Here is a 19,008-nt window from a genome sequence, read left to right on the forward strand (position 1 = left end):
ACGTGTCAAACTTCCACTTATTGGTATTGAAATGTATATACAACGTGAAACCAACACTTAGTTTGTTTACTCAAGAGTTCTGTTTATTTCTAGATTTCTTTTTTTCTTTTATGCATCCACTTGGCAGGTAATAGATACAGGATGCTTGCGTAAGGTGACCATGTAAGCACATGTATATTAGAGACTTTGTGTGTTTGCTCTTTAGTTGGAAGCAAGAGTCTGGTCGATCCAGCTACGGAGGTAGGACACACGGGCGTACACAGCAGGAGTGCGCACGTTGCAGTTAGAGGTACCCCAGGACACAATACCCACGAGGGACCACACCCCGCTGCTCTCACAGACCAGAGGGCCACCAGAGTCACCCTACAGAGAGACAAATACAGTATGCTTTTCAAATGGACTTGTAAAAGTCAGCAAGTGGTCAGAGAATAAAACCTTAGTTCTTGATATTGCTTGTTAGTGTTGCATTTAGAGGACCTTGTGTTCTCTGTTGCACAGGATGTGGGCTGACTTGCTAAAAGAGTTGATATTAATTCAAAAACAGGAAAGCACATGCAGTAAAATTATCATTGATGAATAAGAGGATAGAGGGTTAGTAATAGTAACAATCCAGTACTTCACAAGCTGCAAGTCAGTGAATTAAATTGATGAAGCAAGAGGTGTTTAAGTTATTACTAATATAAAAATAAGTATATGACATGCAATGGCATGGCAACAGTTTATTAATCATTAATAACCCCTCATTTGTTAATCATCCAGATTTGCAAGATATCAACTGTTTATTACTAATGCAAATGTATACAGTACTTTCTTATTGTTAGTTATGACTTCATCATGAACTGTTTAACTGACAAACAGCTGATCATTGTTTTGAAAAAGTTACTTATTTTACTTTTATTACGAATGTATATTTCACGTTGTTACCTGACAAGAAGACACTCCAGAAGCGCCAGCACAGATCATGGCGTCAGTGATTCTGTTTTGACCCCAGTACTGTCTGCACTGAGCAGGGCTGAGCAGAGGCAGAGCAGTCTGCTGGAGGTAGCGGGGGCTTGCTGGAAACAGATAAGAAGTGGAGATAAGACAAGCTGTGCAGTATATTTAGCAGTTTATCTTCATTGAAATGTAACTGTCCTGCCTGTGTGAGTACTCACAGGTCTGACCAGTCTTGCCCCACCCAGTGGTGACACATTTGGTTCCAGCAGGCAGGTTGGTGCTAGAGGATGCCAGGCACACGGGAGACACACGGGTTGTCATCTGTACTGGGGAGGACAGCTTCAGGAGGGTGATGTCATTGTTGAAGTTCTGGGCATTGTAGTAGGGGTGAGTAATGGCCTGGATAGAGAGTTGAGAGAGGTGAGGGCAATCAAAATCAGTGTCAATCAGACCTAATGTTATGTTGCTTGTTTGCAATGCAGTGACAGATCTACCCAGGAAACAATTCTGGCAAAGGTTTGCATGTAGCCGACAAAACAAAATGACTTTTAGCACACCATGGTGTTGCTTACCCGAGCAATGGTCTTAACCTGAAGTGGTTCACTGTTGGACTGACGATCGTGTTCTCCCAGGATAACACGATGGTTTCTAGCACTTAAGACAAAAAAGCAGATTCAGAGATTTTGCAGAGATGGTTGTGTCGGCATTAGTCCCATGTGGATTTGGGACACTTCAAAGGTACTTACGACACACGGCAGTGAGCAGCAGTGGCAACCCAGTATTGGTTGATCAAGGATCCTCCGCAGAAATGGAATCCAGTACCATCCTACGAGTGAGAAAATAACTTTTTAAAGGCAAGTAGGAAGATTGCAGCAAAACTGCAGAGGGTGTGGAGAGTGCATTACTGCAGACTACCTGAAGTGAAACCTGCCAGGGCCACGATCCAGACACAGCATTCTGCCCATTTACAATCTTGTTGTAGCCACTCACTTGGGGTTTGATGGCGGGCACGCCACACCCTGGGGCCCAATAAAACAATTTAAAATGATATACGGTCAGAGTATGTTTTCTAGTGTAGTGTTTTGTGCTGGTGTGCAATAAAGCTTGAATATCAAAGGTGACAACTGTTGCTACCCTGTAAGAGACTATTTCATTTGGTGGTACACCACCAATCACTTACCCAGTGCAGAAGCCACAAGAGCAAAACAACTGATGAGCAAGAACATGGCTACGTCACAGTATGATTCACGTCTCTGAATGTAAACTGTTTGGGAGGCCAGTTTTTATATGTGCCTCTTACACACTTGACCCTGACCTCCCCGTGTACTGCTCCAATAGGGAACAGTACATGGACACACACACTCCTAATCGCCATAGGTGACTGATAGGTCTGGGAAGCAAACATCTGCTGATAAGCACCTGTGATTACTTTACTTTTAACTGCAACACATTTAGTCATATGCTTGTGTTTGTCATGTTCTTTTGAACATGGGTCATGGCTTTTAAAATAACAAATAAGTTGTGCAGTATTCTGTTGTTAAGATCATATTCACCTTTATCAGATGATCTTTGACAACTTCTGAGGCACCTTCTTTTATCAAGTTGTTCAAATGTAAACATTCAGGCTAGCTAATACATACAGGAATAAAGATATTGATCAAAACCTTTGTGGCATGTTTACAGGAACTCATTTTGTCTGCACTTTTCAACTGCTGCAAGTTCAGTTTTTCTATCCATACCTGTTCTGTGCACTAATGTATATCAGCTACAGAGAAATGAAATTGTAAACTAAGGTGTAAAGCAGAAGAACCATGCTGTAAAGTTTTCAAATTGAAATCCCATCTTTATTGGTTTAATATTTAGGATTTACAAGTTAAAAGAAAGGACTTTTTCAGAATGGTCATGCACATCATCAGAGGATTCTCAATACAACAAACAGACTTCGGTTACATATTCTGTGACTGAGTAATGTGTGAAGAATCAAGATTTAGTTGCTTATATTTGTCAAATATTATCCCAAGTTTAAGTTAAAAATAAGCCTGTTATGTCATCTTTATTCAGTGAGTATCATGTCTAAGACAGTAGCTTTAGGACAGTGTATGTTGGGACCTCAGGTGAAGACATACAACACATCACTGCTGTATTTAGTCAACTTCTTCGATAGTTGGGCCAGAAGAGGAACCACCTCCTGCTCCACCGGGGAAACCCCCAGGCATTCCTCCAGGCATCCCACCTGGCATCCCACCTGTTGCACCCCCTTGGTATAGCTTTGAGATGATGGGGTTGCACACTTTCTCCAGTTCTTTCTGCTGGTGTTCGTATTCGTCCTTCTCTGCTGTCTGGGTAACAGAAGGAACAAAGAATTTGTTGAGACATTAAGGCTTGCTGTAATACTTTACTGTATAAAAACAACATGATGAGGAAGTAGAAAATTGCTTAACTGTGTCAAAATGATAAGAACCTTTCTGCTTTCACAGTCTGAAACAAACAGGAACTTCTGTGTCTTCTCTATTAGGGTTCATGGTTCAGTCAATTATTTTTTACCTGGTTTCTGTCCAGCCAGGCGATAACTTCGTTGCACTTATCCACAATGGCCTTTTTGTCTTCAGGACTGATTTTGTCTTGGAGCTTCTCATCCTCCACAGTGCTCTTCATATTGAAGGCCAGAGACTCGAGGGAGTTCTTGGCTGTGACCTTTTCTCTCTGGACGTCATCCTCGGCCTTGAACTGTTCGGCCTCCTGCACCATGCGCTCAATGTCCTCCTTGCTCAGTCGCCCTATGGGAGGATGCAAAACAAGCCTTGTCAATTCCCTTTCCTTGTCATTTTATTTTCATATAGACTTGACACTATATTGGCATGTTAATGTTCTTGTTTGTCTACCTTTGTCATTGGTGATGGTGATCTTGTTTTCCTTCCCAGTGCTTTTGTCCACTGCAGACACATTGAGAATGCCATTGGCATCAATGTCAAAGGTCACCTCAATCTGAGGGACGCCTCTGGGAGCAGGTGGAATACCAGTCAGCTCAAATTTGCCTAGGATGTTATTGTCTTTAGTCATGGCTCTCTCTCCTTCATATACCTGAAACCGATGAGTCAAAACAAATTCTGATGCACCAACTCTTTCAGGAATAACTGTAGTACACAAGCAGTAGAACATGAACTGTCTATAACGATGGTTACTTATACCTGAATAAGCACACCAGGTTGGTTGTCTGAATAGGTGGTAAAGGTCTGGGTTTGCTTGGTGGGGATGGTGGTGTTCCTCTTGATAAGTACTGTCATTACTCCTCCAGCAGTCTCAATTCCCAGGGATAGAGGAGTAACATCTAGTAGGAGCAGATCCTGTACATTCTCAGACTTGTCACCAGCCAGGATCGCTGCCTGCACAGCTGTGAAGAGTTGATTATAGAAATATAAATTGTGGAAAAAAAATCCCGTTAGAAAATCTGTATAAACTGAGATGCTGTAGAGATACTACCTGCACCGTAGGCCACAGCCTCGTCAGGGTTGATGCTCTTGTTAAGATCACGGCCATTGAAGAAGTCTTGCAGTAGTTTTTGAATCTTGGGGATACGTGTGGAGCCACCCACCAGGACAATATCATGGATCTGGGTCTTGTCCATCTTTGCATCCCTGAGGGCCTTCTCCACAGGCTCAAGGGTTCCACGGAATAGGTCTGCATTTAGCTCTTCGAAGCGAGCCCTGGTAATGGAGGTGTAGAAATCTGTTCCTTCATAGAGTGAATCAATTTCAATGCTGGCCTGGGTGCTGCTGGATAGGGTACGCTTAGCGCGCTCACACGCTGTGCGCAGCCGACGCACTGCTCGCTTGTTGTTGATGATTTCCTTTTTGAATTTGCGCTTGAACTCAGCAATGAAGTGGTTAACCATGCGGTTATCAAAGTCCTCACCGCCCAAGTGAGTGTCACCAGCTGTGGATTTAACCTCAAAGATGCCATCCTCAATAGTCAGAATTGACACATCAAATGTGCCACCTCCAAGGTCAAAGATGAGGACATTACGTTCACCACCAACCTAGAAGACAGTGAATAGAATTATAAATGACAATGAAAGAGTTTCATTTTTATGTTGGAACATAAAACAGGTTGCATTTTGCATTTTACTTGTCAGTTACCTTTTTGTCCAGGCCATAAGCAATGGCTGCAGCAGTAGGCTCATTGATGATGCGCAGCACATTAAGTCCAGAAATGGTTCCAGCATCTTTGGTGGCTTGACGCTGGGAGTCATTGAAATAAGCAGGAACTGTGATAACTGCATTGGTAACAGGCTGTGAAAACAGGATGACATTTACTCAATAAAAAAGCAGTTATGTGCTTCCACAGAAAACATGAAACTGTGTGGTTAGAGGTGGAAGAGGTTAAACTGAATTTTTTTTTTTTTTTAGCATTATGCAAGAGAAAGGTGCTTGTAAAAAGGATGTGATATTACATCTCAGAGTGTAAGTGTGAGAGCTGCAAAGATGAGTTAATGTTTCTGGACCGTTGCAGAAAAGCCAACTGAAAACACAGATAATATTACTCTTATTCTTGATGAATGATTGATTCATTGTTTATTATTCAATTTTATTAACTACCTTGCCAAGATAAGCTTCAGCGATCTCCTTCATTTTGGTGAGGACCATTGAGGAAATCTCCTCAGCATAGAAGGTTTTGATCTCCCCCTTGTATTCAACCTCCACTTTGGGTTTGGATGAGTCATTCACAACCTTGAAGGGCCAGTGCTTCATGTCTGAATGCACCACAGGATCGTCAAACTTACGGCCAATGAGGCGCTTGGCATCTAAAGTAGATACAATGGATAGTTGTATATTGAGTCATCAACACAATACGGAGAATAATACAAATGATTTAGAATCACTGTTTTTGAGTTTAAGCATTGTTTATTGTCTGTTGTTGTGGCAACTCTTACCGAACACAGTGTTGGATGGATTCATAGCCACTTGGTTCTTGGCAGCATCTCCAATAAGTCTCTCAGTGTCTGTGAAGGCCACATAGCTGGGTGTAGTCCTGTTTCCTTGGTCATTGGCAATGATCTCCACTTTGCCATGCTGGAAGATGCCCACACAGGAATATGTGGTACCCAGATCGATACCTACTGCTGGTCCTTTAGACATCTTAGATACACAAATGAAACACATCAATAAATGTAGCCCCTTTTCATTCCTAACAATAATCCAATAGAAGTGCACATAGTCCTCACTGCACAATCAATATTCTGAATATTATTGGTATTATCCTTGATCATTATATTCAGAATCCCCTTAATGGTTCTTTTTAATGTTTGAAATTGTAATTATTTTGTACTTGGATTGTAAAATAAAATGTGCTTGTACTGTTGTTTAAAACATATGTAAGCAACATGTTGTCAAGACATGTGGCCATGTGATTACTCAAATGGCTGAACTATGTTGTACAGCCCTTTAGCTACTTCACCAAACCACTGTGGTATCCCAGTCAGGCTGGTGAAGTGTGATGATCTGATCCTGCAGTAGTGATGTGTGTCTATTTTCCGACAGCTGACTCCAAATAGTTTACAGTTACTATTAAAAGCGTAAGTGTATGTACACTGCAATGATTGGAAGGTGGCTACAAATTCAGTGGTCATTTAGCAATGATTAGAAGGCAAAATGTAGAGCTATAATTAATTAAGATCTCAACAAGAGTTATTGTTACCACACTTCCTGTGCTGACAAAAACTTGCACCGTGTGGCAGAAAACCACATTTAGAAAAAAATACACTATCTACTTACCATCAAATCACAAGCCTGAATCATACAATTGAAAATATTTTTTCATTTTCAGTGAAGATTCAGTCATCAAGTTCACACTTTCTGGAAATTGAGTCAAAGCCACTGGACTTACTTCACAGTTTATGAATTTGTGATCTCTACCCAACTATCCTCAGATTGAAGAAGCCACTAAAGTGATTTGTGAAACGTTTTAACTTAACAAGAAGATCCAGCTGCCATGATTCATGACTTTTTATTGTGAAGGTCTATTAAGTCAAAATAAAAAAAATGTTCTTTGACTGTCCCTTCTGCAACTTCACCCAAATTGAACAGGTTTTTGAATTATCGCTTGTTTTCCGGTTGTGTAACATAGAGCAGAAAATGCTGACATAGTGCTGTTGCTCAACCGACTCGCTCCACCCACGTCTGAAACCTGCCATATGTCTTGGCAAAAAAAAGAAAAAAAAAAAACAAATGTTGAAACATGCATGTGACAGCACTATAGCGTGTGATAAACCAATGCATACATTTACTCTGTGTGTGAAAGTGAAGAGGGCAGCTGGTGTGGGGGGTGTTAGACACTGTCAGTGCCATGTTGTAATATTATTGGCAATTGTGTAACTGAATTCACAAATTCTCTATAACTAAGCAGATGCTGAATAGGAAAGACACGACTGCAAGCTTAGCTCATTTGGGAATACCTCTCACAATTAAGCTGTGTAAGCAGCAAGCAAGACAGGCCACGAAGCCATGCTGAATGCAATGCTTCTTATAAAAGGGGTTACCTTTCACTTTAGATGGTCAAGACTTGAGCGTTTACGGCGTTAAGGTGCTTTATGTTCGCCTAGCACACAGCACAACGTGTGAGCTCCTCTTCAGCGCTCCCTTCTTTCTCCTGGCAGGCAGACTAAGAGGGTGAGTGTCTCTGCTCCCCAGCATATGTAGAGCGCTTTTAGGGAGAGCCCATCCGGGTGTCAGGTGACTTCACCGAGGAAGGTTCTAGGTCCATAATTCTTCCAGCTGACTGGGTTTGATTGAATGAAAGCTTGATGTTGTTGAGCTAATGTAAGTTGAGGGAAAAAGAAAAAGTACTAATAGTACTGCATTGAATACAGCAGTACAGTACAGTGTTTATTCCATTTGTGGTAAAGATGCCTCATACTTTTAGTTCACTTCTGAGAAGCAGTGATGTGTTCTGTGCTGCACTGATTGTACAGTTGACTGCATAGTTTATCTACTGTGAGTATATTACACGTAAAGATGATTCAAAGAGGATGGAATCCATGTTGCTTTGATCAAAATGTTTATTTAGGGACAGACACTGCAGCAGCGTAGTGTTACTGAGGAAACGTCTTTGGTGTTCTCATTTCATTCTATTTGACTTTTAGTACAATTTGGTATGGTGATGGGTCTTTGGGTCGAAGCACAAATCAAAGACGCTACTATATTTTAGAAGCTACACAATAAAGCAGCATTAAAACAACACATTGGAGATGAAAAACACCACCTAATAATCTTCACTAGTTTTATTGAGGTATCATTTCAGGTTATTTATATTCTGTATGGGTTCAATTTCCTTAACCTTACTACATGGTCACTTGGCCAGAGCTCAAAAGCTGGGCCTCTATTCTTGTTACATGGGCCTCTCTGACACATAGGCCATCTGGCATTAAATTTAACTGCAGCTTGTTACAGACACCACCTGTTGCGACACGCTAGATCTTAATAGTCAGACACGTGTGGCAAGTGGTTGTTTTTTTCTACCAGCTCAATCTTGCAAAACCATGAATAACAAAGGCACTGAAGGTGGTACTATTATATATTCATTTATATTAAACTTCATTTCTTACTCATCGCAGCACAGAAAAGCGACTATAATCACTCACAGTCAGTGTTTGTCAACTTTCATGTAATAAATACAGTACATACAATATAAACAGCAATAACTCCTACGTTTCAGATGAGCAGCTATCAGTTTTCCTCTGACATAGAAACTAAAAGAAAGAATATGTGCCATCAAAAATGCAAAACGGGATTACGTCCCTTGTTTCAAATTACAGTTTCATAAGACTCTTTCATATAAGATTTTAATTATTAACTATCACCTTAAAACAAATAAACTACGGAGTTGATAAAGGAAGTCCTCTTCTTTGCTCTTTTGTGCTCTGCAGTGCACATTCATATAATCCCAAGCACAGCGCTTGCAGTAGTTGTAGAAGTGGCGCTCTGCTTTCTTCAATGTGCTGTTGAGGTCCAGTGTTCCCTGAAGGCTGCATAAAACAGCAAAGGTTTCAGTAACACACAGATTGGTGCACTTTCTCATGTTCGAGATGCCAAGTGTTAGAATACAAACAAACCTGCTGGTAAACTGGATGAGCTGGATGTCATCTCGGCACCGCAGAAGACACTCTCTGTTCTCTAACAGGATGGCTGCACAGATGAAGAGCTCGAAAGTGAAGTCAGTGTTGATGGCCTGCAGCTCACACTCGGAACGGTCCTCTGCAAACATGACAACACAGAAACATATCAATGTGTGAACGTCAGATAGTCAACAGAGGTAAATATTCCTCCATTCGGCCTTATTTATGCTGCCAAGTTGAGTTTCACCTGTGCTGTATTTTCGTGCCAGCCTTTCCTGATAACGGGCTCGGTCTACTTGCTGAGAGATGAGCTCCAGGTGGTCACAACTCAGGATCTCAAACAAACGTAGTGCATCCCTGTGTTCAAACTCCCTCTGGAAACCCAGCAGCAGCCACCTTAACACATGCGCACACACATCAACCAAATGGAGAATGAGGAGTAAGGACACACAAGTATATTCAGATATGGACATTATCAACACAGGGTATCTACGAAGATCTACCTGTGGCAGAAGGTGAAGTTCTCCATGCTGTCTGTGGCTAAATGAGCATAGAGCTGTGGGTCCAGTTCCTTTAACAGGTCTGCCTCCAACTCTTTAGACATTAAGCACAACTCTTTGAAATGTTTACACGTAAATACTTTTTAGACTGTAATTTATACACAGGATGTTGATGTTTACAGTATCAAATGACGTCTGACAGTTGATTGCTTGTACTGGAATATCTGCTCTTGTTGTACCACTAGAGGTCATGAATACATAATGTTGCATTTCTCTTGGTCTAATCCCACCTATTTTTCTGTGCAGACCATCAGCTCTGAAGTCCTTGGAGAATTTCTCCATGTAGCAAGAGAAACTCCAGAAAGTGTCGACCTCTGAGTCAAGAACCTCCAGGAACCGACTGCACAGGTCATTCATTCCCTGAGCATAACTGACCTCTGGATCAACAATCAAGACAAGTACCGAATAAACAAAGAGGCAGCGGGTTTAATGGCACAACACACAGTGTCTAATGCGGTGTGATCTCGACAGTGTCAACAAACATAAGAGTGTTCTTGTTGTTTTACCTGGATGAAAAGCAGCATAAGTGATGAGGATGTCTCTCAACACCAACAGATTGCCTAAACCTTCACCTCTGTGGACACATACATTATTAGTAAATGTTAGCAGAAACTTGATAGGCTGTTCATTTTGTGCAAATATGTATTAATTTAAACATTAAATTAGTTTAATTTAATTTACTTGCATGCTTTTAAGTATATCTTTCCAGGAAGCAATTAAATGACCTATTAGTGATATTAATATACACAATATTTCAAATGGTGATTACAAATTAGGCTCTTAGGATTTCATTTTCTTTCACATATTATTTCTGTATTACCTCAGTACAAGATTTACATGACTTAAGCTTTAAAGCCTGATCTTGGAGAAATTAGAACATGGGTAAACGGCTCAACCAACAACAAGAGGTTCAGGTGTTGTGTAATAACCTGGCAGGTTCTCTGGTTTGCTATAAACCTGAAATGTTAATGTGGCCCTAAGGGTCATTCTGGCTCAGTAAATTAGGCCCGACTTACCACTGTTTATTTATTTTGTATGCTTTTCTGTCAGCTGAGAAGAAGCTGAAAAGAATTCTACTTATGCTTCCTGTCATGGAGAACAAATTGAATTTCTACATGTTTGGAACACAAATAACAAAATAATCCAACAAACGAAATGGCTCACAGTCACTCACTGATAATAGCTCAGATCTCTGTTCGTCCTCGGCACATCCTTGTCAATGATTCGTATTGCTTCACAGAGCTCTTCAGAGTCGAAAGTAAACCGCTCAAATAGTATCTGTTAAAAGGAGGGAATGGTAAAGAAAAATATACTTGACTATTAGTGACTGGCATCATCATATTCATTGTTCACTGACACGTTGAGTTTAGTCCTTACATTTAAATAAATCTCATTCACATTCCCTAGAAATGGGAATACTTGTTTATGGCCTGTCTGTAGATTTTAGTTGTAAAAGTACACAGATCTAATATGATGACATGTTTGTTCAATAAATAAATGACTAAACAAATGACTGATCCAACCTGTGCTTGAAGCTCCAAGAACGCCAGCCTGTCCCTGAGCTCCTCAGACAGGTCCTGAGTCTGCTGTTGTAGTTGAGCCTGCCTCTGGTTAAAGTATCTGACAGCTGCCACCAGCTCAGCTGTAACAGAGACAGGATCATATGGTCATATACTATATAATCACAAAGTATGAGAGGGAAACTGAGAGACAACAAGTGAATGCCGGCGCACTTCAAAGACCTAAAGGACCTTTACCATCAGTGCCGTTGAGGTGCATCTGCACAGATGAAGGAAGGAACTGCTGCCACTTTCTCTTCATGACCCGGTATCGTACCGCCAGCTGCTCCTGCAGCAGAGAGCGCTCTAAAGCCGTGGAGCTGCACGGATACATCCCAAACAGGAAACGCCACACCAGGCCACGCTCGGAGGGAGACACGCCACCTTAGCAGGGATTTGAAAACCTCGATTGATTGAATCCAGTTACAGTTGTCAATATAAGTGACCCTCTAGTGTTTTTGAGCCAAGAGGTTAGACATGTATTTGAACAGCTGTCATTCAGCCAAACCAAACAGTGCTAGATCAAAACACCTAACCCTCAATAAACACACAATATGAGCGATGAAGCTGAGGAAAGAGGGAAATCTTTGGGCGAGCAATTACTGAGCCTAAACACTGTGAACTTTACACTGCTTTCACCGGGCTGGTGATGAGGATTTGAAGTGTCTTATGTAATGCTTTGCTCTGCAGGTTCTTTAATCTCTGGTCTCCATGTTTGTAGGAATGTGCATAAAAGGTCAGAGGGCGGCAGAGAAACAGGGTGAGTTTTCACATTCCTGCTCATTCATTCATGATTTGGTGGGAACTCCTCTGAGCCTGCGCCTCTGGAACCAAAAACAACCAGTAAATACATGAAGTTACTGCCAGAATCACACGATTGACAGTGAAATGGTGGCGTCTTGTGAAACAACAATCACACTTTGTCTGACTGAATCTCATGTGATTTTATTCCATTTCCTAGACATGTACCCACCCTTTCAATGGTATCTGATGTATTATCTCAGCAGTCACGCTGCAATCCTTCGCTCAAGGGGGTCTGCTGCTCAGTGAAATGTTATATTTTAGAGAATGGCTCGACTGTGACTCCGCTAATGTCCTGGAGCAAGACATCACTTGATTCCTGCTTGATCTATAAGCATGGTTCTGATTCACTCATGAGTCTGGACATGTGACATAATGAATACAATAATAATAATAATAAAAAGCTCTTGAATTACTAAGTGTGTATTTTTCTACACCCAAAAGCCCATAATAATGGTTATTGATTTATGTTTTCACAATGTTTTTAGGCTTAAATTAGTTTATTTACACAACGAGAAAGAGGGATCCATGTCCCACAACCTATGCAAAATATCAGATAAATAACAACAATATTTCCATTGTGTAAATAAACATTTCATCATTTCATACTGATATGCATGCATAGATAGATAGATAGAAACCGTTTTTGAAGATGTGCATCCTCAGTCTGGACTCGTCGACCCTGCCCTCTGTGTCCATGACGCCGGGTAAGGAGAGACGTGCGGCGGACAGAGCTGGAGAGCTGACCGCTGCCACTCGGCGGACAGCTGGTTGGTGACCACCCGATGAGCTCGCCTCTTCTCCCGCTGTCTGAGGTGCACTCCTGTTACTCGGATCCTCCATCCGTGGCTGCGTTGTTCACACCACGCACGGATCAAGCGCTGTTTTCCTGACGCAGATGATCAGACAACGAGCGATCATCCTCTCCTAGTCCAACTTTCTGCTTCCTAAACAACGCGACTCTTCCTCCACACATCCGTCTTCCTGTGGGAGCTGGAGCTGAAAAAAATAAAAAAAAAAAATCACACAAGAGCGGTGTCTGGTTCAGGATCCCAAAAGGTTTGGGGCGATCATTCCCACTTTGCCATCTGGAGTCATATGACTGCACCTAAAGATCCGAGTTTGGCCTGTGATCCAGGTGGAGTCCACAGTGAAAGTTTGTGAAACAATCTAGCTCCACCTAGTGGTCTTTGTTAGCAACACAAATGTCAGGGTCAGTGGGATTGTTATAAAGATGAATATGAAGAAAACCTCCCTCTTTTTATTATTATTATTATTATTATTATTATTATTATTATTATTATTATTATTATTATTATTATTATTATCATCACAGTATTTCAGCAGGTTAAACTCTTAAAAGGTGCATGTGCAGAGCGCAGCAGCCTACATCCGTGCACATATTCCCGTATGTGACACTGGGAGTGTTTTGTACTTACTTACTTTGTGCTATGATAGAAACTCTAAACTCTGTGAGGACTACACCATGAGGTAAACATTTGCCCCATATTCAGTAAGAAGCTTATGCTGTGGCCAGGCTTCACTTTTCTGTCCCAACTTCCTTTTTTTTCTCAATTCACCATCCTGAGCAACACAAAACACACCCAAAAAAAGTTCACACCAGTGTCAAAACTAGACAGACTGTGACCAAGCACAACCGTGCATTAAAGCAAGTTCCCGAGTCATCTCACAGTGAGTATTTAGTTTGTGTTGTTAATAGCAGGATAAAGGTAGTTTAACTCCAGAACAACAGTGTATGACAGCTACCAGATGTGACTGGAAATGCAAATTAAGTGTGATGATTCAGGATTACGTGGGTGAACCTCTGAATGTCTTTCTCTGATCAGATGAAGCCGCACTGTCTGATTGATCTTAGTCTCCTACTGATCCTGGCCTTGAATTCAAAAGGTGGGTGACATGTTGTGTCTTTGTTTTGAATCGTATCTCTACATGAATGGACTGAAATAAATGAAAACTCCTGTTTGGTTTTAAATACAGGTCAGGAATGGGGCATTAATGTCACTAGATCCATAAATGCAACACCGGGCTCAGACGTGATCGTACCATGTACATTTACCTTTCCAGAGGGAACTCAAATTGAAAAAGTTCACTGGAAAAAACTCAAAGTGAAAAGCAGCATAGACACCAATGACAACGACCAGCATGCATTCATTACTCACTCAGATCCTGCTTTCGTACTTGAGAAGTACAGAAACAAGACCAAGCTCATTGGAAATGTAGCCCAAGGAAACTGCTCCCTCATGATTCTCAGCATCGTGGAAGATGTACAAGACATCTATGTGAGAGTTATCACAAATAAGATAAAAGAAAAGTTTAGTTTCTATAACAAAACTGTTTCTATATATGTCAATGGTAAGAATTCACAGTTTAATACAGTTTGAATTGTATTTATATGTTTGATGAAAGGGAAACTCAATTATTGTTCACATATTTCTCCCACTTAGGGAAAGGTTTTGTAACAGCTACCAACTCAGGTAAAGTCTTCAGTTTTTTATTATGTCATTCACATTTCTATCATTTGATTTTGTATTTCTGATTTCTGTAAAAATGTTTCCTCAACACAAAAAAATACCACAGGATAAAATGTAATCTTGATGTAACCTGTTACCTTGTCTTATCTGTAGAGGATAGAGATGCCCAATTCACCACTGAGGCCACAAACGGTATGTTTAACATTCACGGTTTGTTTCTAATGAAAATTGAGGAATATATTATGTATTTGAATCTGTAAACTTTTTTTTTTTTTAAAAGAACCACCGAGTGCAGCAACCTCAACAACTGTGCATGTGGCCACCTTTGTACCGGTCTCAGCACTCGTGATCATTATTATTGTCTCTGGAATTATCTGTTACATAAAATGCAAAAGGTGAGTTCTCATTTAACTCATTTTCATTCAGGTGGGGCCTTGCATGAAGCAAACATATTTTATAGTTTAAATTATGTACAGCATTTGACACTTGATGACTAATTTCTTTTACGTCAATGCAATGTTTCCTTGCGTTGAGCAATAATCTGACTTTTACTCTACATATAGGATCATTTCAGAGGAGCAGTGAAGGCATCAAAGTCATTTAAACCATTTTTGATGTCTTACATTTGTTCTTTTTTATATTTTTTCAATGTTTTTTTGTTTTTTAACTTTCAGTAACATGTCAACATTAACTTATTTTCACAGGTCACAGACTTTTACCAGGGAGGAATCTGGATATTATGCAAATTTTAGCAGAGCATCATCAAACCAAGCCAAGAGGTTCGTCACTGTGTATAAACAGTTCAAGAATTTTAGTTTAATGGAGGACGCATGAAGATGTTTGAAGAGAAACAATCATTCTGCTTGACGTGGGTGCATGAAATGTAATATCCTGTTTCTCTAAATAGCCTCCTGTCAGTTGTACTTTGTCTTTTCAGTGAAACACTATGCAAGATCCACGAAGACGTGAAACTACCTGAACCGACGGTCATTGATGAGCCTGTGTATGTCAACACTGAGGTACAACAAACTCCTCCCCATGTAAAGACACGAACCACTGACAAGTCCCACAACTGTTTACTAACAGAAGCTACAATCTAACCCAGCGTCTGTCTTTACAGGTTACAGCTGCAGCTCCGATGGCTCAAAGTCTGGATCACAAAGAGAGTATATATGCAAATGTGGATTATTCCAAATAGTACAAAAGCTGCATATAACAAAACTATTTCGACTCAATCTTAAACACATTTTTTGGTATTTAACACTTATATTTATGTCTATGTGCAGATGGTATGGTGTGAAATGTAACTCTTCCAACCTCACCTTTTCATCCTTTGAAAAGAAATCTGAAGAGCTGCATTAAAATGAGTGTAACGCTGATGAGTTAGAATGACTAGGTTGTATGTATGTGTTTCATTTTATGAATTTGTTTTCATTGTTGTTTTTAATTATTTGAATGTTTCAGTACAACGGGTTAAATGAAGTCTGTCCCTGTCAGTACTGTGTTGCACCTGAGGGACACAGGAACGATCGCATATAGTTTTTAAGATGTTTATTTCTTCTCTTTGCCGGTGTTCTTTAGTCATGCAGTCTTCTAAATGAATCTCAAGATTGCAGCAGGAAAGCTGTGTGTATGTATGTACCTGTGTGTTTCAGGTTTAACAAAATAAAGTTTTTCTTAATGCGATTGCCAAACATCCTGTGTCATCTGTGTTTGAACTAAAACTTCTGTTTTCCATTGAAAGTCACATCCTGTGAAAACGTAAGTTTGTGCACCTGCAGATTTTACTGTCGTCTGTTTGCTGTTTTCATGTTAGCAAATAATAGTTGCAGGTATGTTAGTGTGAACAAATAAGCTGTTAAGCCACATGAGTTAAGAACTACACATATTTAACACACCCCATTAATTGACACAGTGACTGTTGAATAGTGGCATAATATGAAGAAGTGACAGTGGCACCGGCATCAAAACAAATGAAATTCACACTGAAGGTCACACACATGCAAACCATGTACTCATACAAGCTGGTTGTGAAGCGAGCTCCAAAAAAGGAGGCTGACAAGGTTTTTCTGGAGGAGTGAACCAGGCACGACCTTAGTTGTGTCAGTGTCTTACATACTTGGCACTGACATATCACCAGAACTGAGAGCCTGTCATGTTCCCAGGGTTGTCATCCCTTTTATATGACACAAGTTGAAATATATTTGAATTGCAAGAACAACACAGCCGCGACATTTAACTTTGCTCTGTGATTTCTTGCAAGGTATTGTGGTTAACTGTGGATTTCTCCTAAAATAAAAATGACTGATAAAATCTAAATTTGTTTTTGTGTCATGAATAAACACTTTATAACATCATTTTTACTGTATATACTTACAGTCTACTGACTCACTGTAGCAGACTGGTTTGTTGTCATTAAAAGGGTTCATAGTCTTTAGTTTTGAAAAAACAAAAATGTCAATCATCGTGTGCAACATCATGTGCTGCCCTTCACCAGACAACACTCCTTTTACTGACTTTTCAAAATGTAGCTCATGTTTTTCTGTAAATTGTAGCTTAGAACTGGGAACTCGTTGTTCTGTGGCCTTTTCTTTTTGTAACACTTGCTTGTTAAGGAATGTAACATGCTAAACAGTGGACAAACACAAGAAAAAGTAATCACATGCTGTACAGTATTGCAACAACTTCTGTTTTAGCTGTGGCTGTAGAAACACAATGCGCTCAACGCCTTGTGAAAACATTTGGTAACAGTTGTTAGTAGTTTGAAAGGGTGAAGCTGGACTATAAAGGAACTCCCCAACACATGTAACACCTCCAGCTGCAAGTGAAGAAATGTTAAAAGTCGTCAGAGGTATTGATATGTGTAAAATATAAATGTAATTCTTTTTTTTTATGAATTGTCCTCATGATGTTTTTTTACATTTCTGAATTTAAATTTCTTTTTCAGTGATGGAGCTGAAGTTGTGGCTTTCCTTTCTTCTGTTACAAGGTAAGTGTCAAGTTAAAAATATTTCACAGAAGCTACTGAAGGTTACATCTAATTATAGATCTGTGTTCTTTTTTGCCTTAGTGTCCCATTGTGTCCAGTCTCCCGGAGGCAAATGGACAGCGAATGTACCAGCAGTAATTCCTGCCCTACAGGGCTCCTGCGTGGTTATTCCCTGCACCTACAATTACCCAAAACCCAAATCAAAGAAGATCCTGAACAGATGGAAGGGATTCTGGAAGAAAGGAAATAAAATCATGTCAACCAACCTCCGTAAGTGGAAACTGCCCAAAGAGTACAAACGTCGCACCAAGTTTTTGGGAAATCTTAAGTGGCACAACTGCACCATGATGCTGGATGGCATCAGGAAGACTGACGTCGGCCCTTTCTACTTCAGGATTGAAATGCCCCAATACAAAAGCTTCTCCTACATCAACAACACAGTGTCGCTCCTTGTTATGAGTGAGTATTTTTGCAACTTCAAACCATTATATTCAGTCTTATTTACCCACTGAGTCATGTTGGTGTGATATTCAATCTCTGCAGGTGAACCAGATGCTCCCACTGTGTCTGCGGTGGTAAATAATAAAGTAACAGCCTCCTGCTCTGTGTCTCACTCCTGTCCATATATTCCCCCACGCTTCTCCTGGAGTCGCCCTGGAATCGTCCGAAAGCGATCAAAGAAACTAAATGCGTGGAACTGGGAAACAGTGTCAACCCTGACCTTCCAGCCTCTATCCACGGACTTCAACAAGACTTTAGAGTGCACAGTGCTATACAGTGGAGGGAAGCAGGCGAAGAGCTCCATGATTCTCACAATATGATAGTAGGAGCCTTGCTGCTGTTTGCACAGTTAGATTCTGTTGGACAGAAAGACCATATGTCTGCACTGTGACTTACGTAAACATCACACACTGTAATGACTAGAATTCACCTGCTCTCTGTTAATATGATTTAGTAATAACTGATTAAAATGGAAAACCAATTAAAATGCAACTGCATGTTTGTTTTTTTGAACTGTACAAATGCGTAACAACAGAGGGGGAAAGTGGTTCAAACCCACCAAGTGTTGTAATCTGTAATAACAATCCACAAAATAAGATGAAGAGATGCCTTACCAAAATGTATGATTTACAGAAATGCCACATTACAACAACTATTAGGAGGTCTCTTTATGCACATTTAAAAAAAAAAAAAGGTGAAAAAAGATATAGAAAAGGGTGAAAGACGTGCACCAATTATCCTAAATGTGATGGCACAAACAGCCTTGTTAACTAGTCCTGTACATAAAACATTCAGAAAAGGGAACTAAGGAATACTGTATCTCTTAGAGCTGAGCATCTTTTAACAAATGTAGATTGAGGGCTGTTGTTTGAGCCAAGGTTACTAAAGGAGAATATGTTTCAGTTAAAATTGTGTGAAGCAATTTCTTAAGGACTCTTATCTATTGGCAAAGATGGTGACAAGCTTCCTTTTCACCTTCCTGTCATTTCAGCATCAGCACATCTCAACGCAAGCTGAAGGTTTCATTTTCAGTTTGGCAAAGTAAGGGGAAAAACAAATG

At 40.3% G+C, this 19,008-nt stretch overlaps 5 protein-coding genes across 6 annotated transcripts; 2 read left to right on the forward strand and 3 right to left on the reverse strand.

The window, feature by feature from the left end:
* Nucleotides 1-61: 61 nt before the first annotated feature.
* On the reverse strand, nt 62-2,180 carry LOC113169941 (chymotrypsin-like protease CTRL-1). Its single transcript, XM_026371748.1, has 7 exons — nt 2,117-2,180; nt 1,852-1,955; nt 1,683-1,762; nt 1,509-1,590; nt 1,155-1,335; nt 925-1,055; nt 62-363 (listed from the first exon to the last, which is right to left on the reverse strand). Exons 1-7 carry the CDS (start codon nt 2,160-2,162, stop codon nt 202-204), a joined length of 786 nt encoding a protein of 261 aa, XP_026227533.1. The 5' UTR covers nt 2,163-2,180; the 3' UTR covers nt 62-201.
* Nucleotides 2,181-2,758: 578 nt separating this feature from the next.
* hsc70 (heat shock cognate 70) lies at nt 2,759-7,606 on the reverse strand. Its single transcript, XM_026371717.1, has 9 exons — nt 7,472-7,606; nt 5,867-6,071; nt 5,532-5,737; nt 5,073-5,225; nt 4,417-4,972; nt 4,125-4,327; nt 3,819-4,017; nt 3,481-3,713; nt 2,759-3,275 (listed from the first exon to the last, which is right to left on the reverse strand). The coding sequence occupies exons 2-9, from the start codon at nt 6,069-6,071 to the stop codon at nt 3,081-3,083; spliced, it is 1,950 nt and encodes a 649-aa protein (XP_026227502.1). The 5' UTR covers nt 7,472-7,606; the 3' UTR covers nt 2,759-3,080.
* Nucleotides 7,607-8,574: 968 nt separating this feature from the next.
* On the reverse strand, nt 8,575-13,088 carry si:dkey-238d18.4 (TBC1 domain family member 15). The gene is made up of 10 exons (XM_026371731.1): nt 12,608-13,088; nt 11,364-11,549; nt 11,130-11,248; nt 10,781-10,884; nt 10,113-10,180; nt 9,837-9,983; nt 9,550-9,640; nt 9,294-9,442; nt 9,044-9,185; nt 8,575-8,956 (listed from the first exon to the last, which is right to left on the reverse strand). Exons 1-10 carry the CDS (start codon nt 12,807-12,809, stop codon nt 8,788-8,790), a joined length of 1,377 nt encoding a protein of 458 aa, XP_026227516.1. The 5' UTR covers nt 12,810-13,088; the 3' UTR covers nt 8,575-8,787.
* A 481-nt stretch (nt 13,089-13,569) lies between these two features.
* LOC113169939 lies at nt 13,570-16,144 on the forward strand. Of its 2 annotated transcripts, XM_026371745.1 has the most exons (9): nt 13,570-13,658; nt 13,814-13,874; nt 13,965-14,339; nt 14,432-14,461; nt 14,612-14,650; nt 14,739-14,853; nt 15,163-15,237; nt 15,396-15,477; nt 15,579-16,144. In XM_026371745.1, the coding sequence occupies exons 2-9, from the start codon at nt 13,814-13,816 to the stop codon at nt 15,654-15,656; spliced, it is 855 nt and encodes a 284-aa protein (XP_026227530.1). In that variant the 5' UTR covers nt 13,570-13,658; the 3' UTR covers nt 15,657-16,144. The 2 variants fall into 2 exon arrangements, with proteins under 2 accessions (XP_026227530.1, XP_026227531.1); XM_026371746.1 differs by lacking the exon at nt 13,965-14,339 and having other exon boundaries at nt 13,574-13,658.
* A 1,009-nt stretch (nt 16,145-17,153) lies between these two features.
* On the forward strand, nt 17,154-18,616 carry LOC113169944 (myelin-associated glycoprotein-like). Its single transcript, XM_026371752.1, has 4 exons — nt 17,154-17,309; nt 17,406-17,447; nt 17,529-17,906; nt 17,991-18,616. Exons 1-4 carry the CDS (start codon nt 17,291-17,293, stop codon nt 18,266-18,268), a joined length of 717 nt encoding a protein of 238 aa, XP_026227537.1. The 5' UTR covers nt 17,154-17,290; the 3' UTR covers nt 18,269-18,616.
* Nucleotides 18,617-19,008: the final 392 nt, after the last annotated feature.

The sequence above is a fragment of the Anabas testudineus genome, chromosome 16, assembly GCF_900324465.2.
Source record: "Anabas testudineus chromosome 16, fAnaTes1.2, whole genome shotgun sequence".
Classification (NCBI taxonomy): Eukaryota; Metazoa; Chordata; class Actinopteri; order Anabantiformes; family Anabantidae; genus Anabas; species Anabas testudineus.

What these genes read in the sequence shown, in the direction of transcription:
- LOC113169941 (XM_026371748.1), bottom strand. Translation starts at nt 2,162, where the DNA reads ATGTTCTTGCTCATCAGTTGTTTTGCTCTTGTGGCTTCTGCACTGG. An exon ending in TCTTGTGGCTTCTGCACTGG is followed by an intron (nt 1,956 to 2,116) that starts GTAAGTGATTGG and finishes ATTGGGCCCCAG; the next exon opens with GGTGTGGCGTGCCCGCCATC. An exon ending in GCTGCTCACTGCCGTGTGTC is followed by an intron (nt 1,591 to 1,682) that starts GTAAGTACCTTT and finishes TTTTGTCTTAAG; the next exon opens with TGCTAGAAACCATCGTGTTA.
- hsc70 (XM_026371717.1), bottom strand. Translation starts at nt 6,071, where the DNA reads ATGTCTAAAGGACCAGCAGTAGGTATCGATCTGGGTACCACATATTCC. An exon ending in CTTATGGCCTGGACAAAAAG is followed by an intron (nt 4,973 to 5,072) that starts GTAACTGACAAG and finishes ACTGTCTTCTAG; the next exon opens with GTTGGTGGTGAACGTAATGT. An exon ending in GGCTGTGGCCTACGGTGCAG is followed by an intron (nt 4,328 to 4,416) that starts GTAGTATCTCTA and finishes AACTCTTCACAG; the next exon opens with CTGTGCAGGCAGCGATCCTG.
- si:dkey-238d18.4 (XM_026371731.1), bottom strand. Translation starts at nt 12,809, where the DNA reads ATGGAGGATCCGAGTAACAGGAGTGCACCTCAGACAGCGGGAGAAGAG. An exon ending in TCTTGGAGCTTCAAGCACAG is followed by an intron (nt 10,885 to 11,129) that starts GTTGGATCAGTC and finishes TCCTTTTAACAG; the next exon opens with ATACTATTTGAGCGGTTTAC. An exon ending in AGAGATCTGAGCTATTATCA is followed by an intron (nt 10,181 to 10,780) that starts GTGAGTGACTGT and finishes ATGTGTCCACAG; the next exon opens with AGGTGAAGGTTTAGGCAATC.
- LOC113169939 (XM_026371745.1), top strand. Translation starts at nt 13,814, where the DNA reads ATGAAGCCGCACTGTCTGATTGATCTTAGTCTCCTACTGATCCTGGCC. An exon ending in TGTTACATAAAATGCAAAAG is followed by an intron (nt 14,854 to 15,162) that starts GTGAGTTCTCAT and finishes TTATTTTCACAG; the next exon opens with GTCACAGACTTTTACCAGGG. An exon ending in TCATCAAACCAAGCCAAGAG is followed by an intron (nt 15,238 to 15,395) that starts GTTCGTCACTGT and finishes TTGTCTTTTCAG; the next exon opens with TGAAACACTATGCAAGATCC.
- LOC113169944 (XM_026371752.1), top strand. An exon ending in TTCCTTTCTTCTGTTACAAG is followed by an intron (nt 17,448 to 17,528) that starts GTAAGTGTCAAG and finishes TTTTTGCCTTAG; the next exon opens with TGTCCCATTGTGTCCAGTCT. An exon ending in AGTGTCGCTCCTTGTTATGA is followed by an intron (nt 17,907 to 17,990) that starts GTGAGTATTTTT and finishes CAATCTCTGCAG; the next exon opens with GTGAACCAGATGCTCCCACT.